The sequence below is a fragment of the Otolemur garnettii genome, unplaced genomic scaffold (genome assembly GCF_000181295.1).
Source record: "Otolemur garnettii isolate 467f Iridium unplaced genomic scaffold, OtoGar3 scaffold00105, whole genome shotgun sequence".
Lineage (NCBI taxonomy): Eukaryota > Metazoa > Chordata > Mammalia > Primates > Galagidae > Otolemur > Otolemur garnettii.
The window spans coordinates 476,147-483,610 of record NW_003852500.1 but is presented as its reverse complement, the minus strand read 5'-3'; the positions used below and the strand labels follow the sequence as shown (position 1 = coordinate 483,610).

Genomic DNA, 7,464 nt, shown 5'->3' with positions numbered 1-7,464 from the left:
AAAAAAAAAAAAAAAAAAAAGGAAAGAAAAGAAAAGAAAAGAAAAATAAGAATTGTAATGTGAAAACTCAGTGTGGTTCTGATTCACATGGCCTTGCTGGCTAATGATACTGAGCATCTTTTCCTGTGCTTACTGGCCATTTGTGTATTATCTTGGGAGAAAAGTTTATTTAGATCCTTTTCCCACCCATTTTAAAATGGAGTTATTTTTGTCTTTTTTTTTTTTTTTTGAGACAGTCTTACTTGTTACCCTTAGTAGAGTGCTATGGCATCACAGCTCACAGCAAACTCAAACTCTTGGGCTCAAGTGATTCTCTTGTCTCAGCCTCTTGAGTAGCTGGGACTATAGGTACCCACTACAATGCCCGGCTATTTTTAGGGATGGAGGTTTGTTCTTGCTCAGGCTGATCTTGAACCTATGAGCTCAGGCAATCCACTTGCCTTGGCCTCTCTGAGTGCTAGGATTACAGGCTTGAGCCACTGCACTGGCCTGAGTTATTTGTCCTTTTGTCATTGTGTTATAGGAGTTCTTTATGTATTATAGATGTAAGTCCCTAATGCCTAATTGAATAAGTGATTTATAAATATTTTCTCCTATTTTGTAGGTTTTCTTTTTATTTTCTTGATGATGTCTATAGAAGTCTTAATTTTAATGATGTCTAATTTATCTATTTTGTTGTTATTGTTGCTTGTGTTATTGATGTTATATCTAAGAACCTTTGCCTAATTCAAAGTCATGAAGACTTAATACCATGTTTTCTTCTCATGTATGTGCATATATGAGAGAAGATATATATATATATTTTTAAATGAGGTCTTGCTCCGTCACCCCGGCTGGAGTACAGTGGCCTAATAATAGCTCACTGTAACCTTGAACTCCTAGGATCAAGCGATCCTCCTGCCTCAACCTCTTGGTTAATTAAAAAAAATTTTTTTTAAAAACTAAGATCTTGCAGGTGGTGCCTGTGGTTCAAAGGAGTAGGGTGCTGGCCCCATATGCTGGAGGTGGTGGGTTCAAACCCAGCCCTGACCAAAAACTGCAAAAAAAAAAAGAATAAAAAAGAAATAAGATCTTGCTATATTGTTGAGACTGGTCTCAAACTCCTCACGTGATTCTTCCACATAAGCCACCTGCTTGGCTAGATGTTTCATAGTTTGAGCTCTTACATTTAGGTCTCTGATTCATTCTGAGTTCATTTGTATATATGGTGTGAGGTAGAAGTCCAGCTTCATTCTTTTGCATGTGGAGATCCAATTGTTCCAGTACCATTAGTTGAGAAGACTATTCTTTTCTTCATTGAATGATTATTTTATTTAATTTAAATCTAAAGAACCACCAATGACTATTGGCTACAGTATTGGACACCACAGCTCTAGGTTCATCACAATGCCCCCTGGGTATGGAGAATCACACACACATACACACATACACGGAGTGTACCCCTTGGACAGAAAGAGTTATTCCACAGATCTGCACACACATAAACCCAAACACAGTGCTCAAATACTCATTGCAGGCCTTCCCCCTCTTCCCCAGGCCATATTCTAGACAATTCTTGCCTCCCTGATGTGGGGGAGCCTGGAACAGGGGCCTGGTCCTTACCTATCCTCCTTACCCCCCAGGGAAATCAGCCTTACACTGGGCTGCAGCTGTGAACAATGTAGAGGCCACCCTGGCCTTGCTCAAAAATGGAGCCAACAAGGACATGCAGGATAGCAAGGTGAGCCCTGGCCCGCAGTCCCCTTCGGTGTTATTACAGGCACAGCTCCATGCAGGAAGCAGAGAGCAGAGTGAGATAAGACTGGTGGGGATATTTACCATGTCAGCTTTTAAGGGTAGGATTTAGGGCTCAGAGGTTCTTAACAGTGAATCAAAGGAGGAAGTTTGTGGCAGTTGCTGTGTGACCTTGGGCAAGTTGCTTGACTTCTCTGAACTTCTCTAAACCTCAGTGTCTTCTTTTGTGAAATGGGGAAGGAACAGTACCCATCTCATTGCATCTCCTGAGGATTCAGTGAGCTAATGCATTTGTAAAGTGCTTAGTGGATCCTCAATAAAAGGTAACTGTCGTTTAAAAATTCTCTCAAGGTAGTATTATGTGACCTCATTTTACAAATGGAAAGGGTGAGGCTCAGAAGTGTGTAGGAGTGAATTCTGTCTGTGTTTCAAATTTCAATTTTTTTTTTTTTAAGATGGAGTCTCCCTCTGTCACTTGAGCAAGAGTGCTGTGGCATCATCACAGTTCTATGTAGCCTCAAACTCCTGGGCTCAAGTGATCTTCCTGCCTCAAACACCCAAATAGCTGCACAGATAATTTTTCTTATTTTTTTTGTAGAGACAGAGTCTCACTATGTTGTCTAGGCTGGTCCTGAGCTCAAGTGATCCTCTTGCCTGGGCCTCCCAGAGTACTAGGATTACAGATGTGAGCCACTGCGCCTAGCCTAAAATTTCAATATTTTATTCTTTATGGACTTTTTTGCATTAACTTTATTTCTTAGAAAACATTGCATTAAAATATCATTTACTTTGGTGACTAGTTTTTGGTGTTCAAGAACTTGCCCAGGTTTCCTCAGCATAGACAGGCTTTAACCCAGGTCTATGGACAAACTCCTAGCTTTCAGGCTCAGTTGGTCAGGGTGACTCTGACTTCTGTGGGTTCTGGCCCCCCTAGGAGGAGACACCGCTGTTCCTGGCAGCCCGCGAGGGCAGCTACGAGGCTGCCAAGCTGCTTTTGGACCACTTTGCCAACCGTGAGATCACTGACCACCTGGACAGGCTGCCACGGGATGTGGCTCAGGAGCGGCTACACCAGGACATCGTGCGCTTGCTAGACCAGCCCAGTGGGCCCCGCAGCCCTCCCGGCCCCCATGGCTTAGGGCCCCTGCTTTGCCCACCTGGGGCTTTCCTCCCGGGCCTCAAGGTGACACAGTCAGGGGCTAAAAAGAGCCGGCGGCCCCCCGGGAAGGCGGGGCTGGGGCCGCAGGGGGCCCGGGGCCGGGGCAAGAAGCTGACACTGGCCTGCCCGGGACCGCTGGCTGAGAGCTCAGTCACGCTGTCACCCGTGGACTCACTGGACTCCCCGCGGCCCTTTGGTGGGCCCCCTGCTTCCCCTAGTGGCTTCCCCATGGAGGGCCCCTACGCAGCTGCCACTGCCACTGCCGTGTCTCTGGCGCAGCTTGGTGGTGCTGGGCGGGCTGGTCTAGGGCGCCAGCCCCCTGGGGGCTGCGTGCTTAGCCTGGGCCTGCTGAACCCTGTGGCAGTCCCCCTCGACTGGGCCCGGCTGCCCCCACCTGCCCCTCCAGGCCCTTCGTTCCTGCTGCCACTGGCGCCAGCACCACAGCTGCTCAACCCTGGGACCCCCATCTCCCCTCAGGAGCGGCCCCCACCCTACCTGGCAGCCCCAGGACATGCCGAGGAGTATCCGACGGCCGGGGCCCACGGCAGCCCCCCCAAGGCCCGCTTCTTGCGGGTCCCAAGTGAGCATCCTTATCTGACCCCATCCCCTGAGTCTCCGGAGCACTGGGCCAGCCCATCGCCTCCCTCCCTCTCGGACTGGTCGGACTCCACGCCCAGCCCAGCCACTGCCACTGCCACTGGGGCACTGCCTGCTCAGCCACTCCCTTTGTCTGTCCCTGGCTCCCTGGCTCAGGCCCAGACCCAGCTGGGACCCCAGCCCGAAGTCACCCCCAAGAGGCAGGTGTTGGCCTGAGACCCTCCTTGGTCCTGGATTTTGGGGGGCTGAAGAGACATCCCATTCTCCTTTCTTTCTTTTCTTTTTAGTCTGTTTCATTCTCTTCTCTCTCTCTCTCCACCAATCCTCCTGCACCTTTGCCTTGCAGTGTGACTGAGACAGGTCACCAGCGCAGACCTTCAGTCTTCCTTTATTTATAAGGGGTGGGAACACCCCCCCCACCCCTAAGTTCTCTCTTCTCTCCTTCCTTTCTTGCCTCCTGGCCTCTCATTCCCTCATACTCTGACACAAGTGAATTATTATTATTTTTCTTCCTTTTTTTACATTTTGTATAGAAACAAAAATTCATTTAAACGAACTTATTATTATTATTTTTTACAAAATATATATATGGAGATGCTCCCTTCCCTCTCTGTATTCCCCTCCCCCAGTGCCCCTGTGGGGCTGAGTCTGTGGGCCCATTTGGCCAAGCTGGATTCTGTGTACTGAGTACACAGGCATGCATGACTGGGATCCCATGTACTGAGTACACGACCTGGGTATGTACCAAGTAGGCACCCTTGGGCACACCCTCCAGGGCCAGGGGTTGGGGGAAAGTTGGGAGCCTTCTCCCTACCCCACCTCCCTCACTTCACTGCATTCCAGATGGGATTTGTTTTATAGCCTTGAAGGAGAAGGGCCCTTCTGGCCTTAGAACTCACCTCCAGCCACACTACCCCAAAGCTGGGGTCACCTCCCTTTAGGGACTGGGGAGTGGCTGGTGGGAAATGAGGGCCAGGGGAGATGTGTGCATTCCATGTTGTCTCCATGTAAGTATGGGACTACAGGAAACGGGAGGGGCTGCCTGGGAGACACTTCTTCCTGGTACTCTCCTGGCCCAGCCTCATGGCAGAATAGAAGTATTTTTAGGCTATTTTTGTAATATGGTTTCTGGTCACAGTCCCTATGTAGCTGGATCCCCAGGTCCTTCACTGTACAGTCCCCACTCCCCTCCCCACCTAATAAAGGAATAGTTAACACTCTGTCATTGGTCTGTGTCTAGGTCAAGTGGGGAGTGTGTGGTGGTGGGATTTATGTTTCCTAAAGCCTACTCACACTCCCATCTTGGGGTACACCCATTTGACCTGCCTGCTTCCACTTTTGGCAGATGACTCCACTCTTCAGATCAAGACTGATCACCTGACTTAAGATCAGCCAGTCAGATTCCCTTGCTCAAGAACTATCTTTACTGGAGATGATGGGGAAGTTAACTGGAGATGATGGTGGAACTTTTAAGGTCACCAGCAGATTAAGAAATATTGGTGGTGGGTGGCACCTGTTGCTCAAAGGAGTAGGGCGCTGGCCCCATGTATAGGAGGTGGTGGGTTCAAACCCAGCCCCAGCCAAAAACTGCAAAAAGAAAGGAATATTGGTAGCCAATTTGAGGTAGTGGATGAACAAGCAGAACAGAAGAATGGAGCTAATACGCAGGGGGAATTGGAGTTCAGAGTTCAAATCGTTCCTGAAGCCTGCAGGGAGTATTAGTCCCAGTGCAGTAAAAATTCTAGTTAATGGAGCATTCATTCAATTGCTATCAACAGGTATTTATTAGTTGCCTTCTAAGTGCCTGATGCTAGTTCTACTTGAATGTCACCTTAACTTTGTGCTACTTTGGATTCTAGAAATAATCTTGAACTTCTGTAATAAGACAGAGACAGAGTCTTACTCTGTCACCCTCAATAGAGTCCTATGGCATCATAGCTCACAGCAACCTCACACTCTTGGGCTCAAGTGATTCTCTTGCCTTAGCCTCCTAAGTAGCTGGGACTACAGGCACCTGCCACAGTGCCCGGCTATTTTTAGAGATGGGGGGTCTCACTCTTGCTCAGGCTGGTCTCAAACTTCTGAGCTCAAGCTATCTACCTGCCTTAGCCTCCAGAGTGCTGGGATTACAGGCACGAGCCACTGTGCCCAGCCAGTACTTCTTTACATACCTCAGCATGGGTGGATTTCTGTTTCTTGCAAAAAACTGTGCTCCAAGACATGGTTATATTTATACAGCTGCCCTCCAGGAAAGAAGACTAGATTTAGTGTCCATTGGTTCTTTCTGTTAGTTGGAGTGCTCTTGGTTGCAAGAGCACACAAAAGTCAACTCAACTGGCTTAAACAGGAAAGGGTTTTATTTTTTTTCTTTAGCTAAGATAGGTTCAGAGGCGATTTGATTTAGTGGCTGAAGTGAGATGACAAGGGTAAGATTTTCTTTATTTGTATAGCTTTCTCTGTGCAACAGTTTCATCCTCAGGCTTCACATGGTGCCCAAACTAACCCATTCCATTCAGCTTCAGCCCTATCTCTGTGTTAGCAGAATAGGTAAAGATCTTACACCATATTTCTCTTACTTCCAAGGAAGTAAAGGAAACGTCTAGTCTTTTTTTTTTTTTGAGACAGAGCCTCAAGCTGTCCCCCTGGGTAGAGTGCTGTGACATCACAGCTCACAGCAACCTCCAACTCCTGGGCTCAAGTGAGTCTCTTGCCTCAGCCTCCCAAGTAGCTGGGACCACAGGTGCCCACCACAACGCCTGGCTCTTTTTTTTGGTTGCAGCCATCATTGTTGTTTGGCGGGCCCCTGCTGGATTCGAACCCGCCACCTTGGGTGTACATGGCTGGCGGCTTAGCCACTTGAGCCACAGGCGCTGAGCCAGAAACTTCTAGTCTTGCAGTTGATTTTCTGTTGACTCCACTTGGGTTATATATCTGTCTTCTTCTTCTTTTTTTTTTTGAGACAGAGTCTCACTATGCCGCCCTCAGTAGGGTGCTGTGGCGTCACAGCTTACAGCAACCTCAAACTCTTGGGCTTAAGTGGTTCTCTTGCCTCAGTCTCCCAAGTAGCTGGGACTACAAGTGCCCACCACAATGCCCAACTGTTTTTTTTTTTATTGTTGTTGCAGTTGTCATTGTTGTTTAGTTGGCCCGGGCTGCATTCAAACCTGCCAGCCTTGGGGTATGTGGCTGACACCGTAACCACTGTGCTACAGGCACTGAGCCTGTATATCCATCTTCTAACCTAGGGTTTCTTGATCTTAGTAATACTGATATTTGGAGTCAAGTTGTTCTTTGCTGTGGGGAGCTGTCCTGTGCATTGTAAGATGTTTAATAGCATCTCTGGTCTCTACCCATTAGGTACCAGCAGCACCTCTTCCCTCAATTTGGACAATCAAAAGTGCCTTCAGACATTGCCAATTGTCCCTTGGGAGGCAGAATCAGACCTGGGTGAGAACCTCTGCTCTAACCAATCACTATTACAATGGGATATGGGATGTACTGATATTTATTTATTTAAGACAGGGTCTGATTCTGTTGCCTAGTGGGGTGCAGTGGCATATGATTATAGCTCATTGTAGCCTCAAACTCCTGGGCTTAAGGGATCCTCCCACTTCACTCTTCCAAGTAGCAGGGACTAGAGGCACTCACGACTGTGCCTGGATAATTTTTTTTTTTTGGAGATAGAGTCTCACTTTATCATCCTCAGTAGAGTGCTATGGCATCAGGCACCACAGCTCACAGCAACCTCCAACTCCTGGGCTTAAGTGATTCTCTTGCCTCAGCCTCCTGAGTAGCTGGGACTACAGGCGCCCACCACGATGCCTGGCTATTTTTTTGTTGCAGTTTGGCCAGGGCTGGGTTTGAACCCGCCACCCTTGGTATATGGGGCTGGTGCCCACTGAGCTACAGATGCTGCCTACCTGGATAATTCTTAAAGCATTTCTTAATTTCTTTTTCTTTCTTTTTTTTTTTTT

General features: G+C 47.9%; 1 protein-coding gene across 1 annotated transcript in view; it reads left to right on the top strand.

Annotated features, from left to right (window-relative positions):
* The window catches only part of NOTCH3 (notch 3), a 36,147-nt gene extending 32,290 nt beyond the window's left edge, over positions 1-3,857 (top strand). Inside the window, exons 32-33 of the mRNA XM_003796505.2 lie at positions 1,623-1,720; positions 2,669-3,857. Coding sequence (XP_003796553.1) covers positions 1,623-1,720; positions 2,669-3,706 — 1,136 coding nt within the window. The 3' untranslated portion in view covers positions 3,707-3,857. The remainder of the gene's footprint in view (positions 1-1,622; positions 1,721-2,668) is intronic.
* Positions 3,858-7,464: the final 3,607 nt, after the last annotated feature.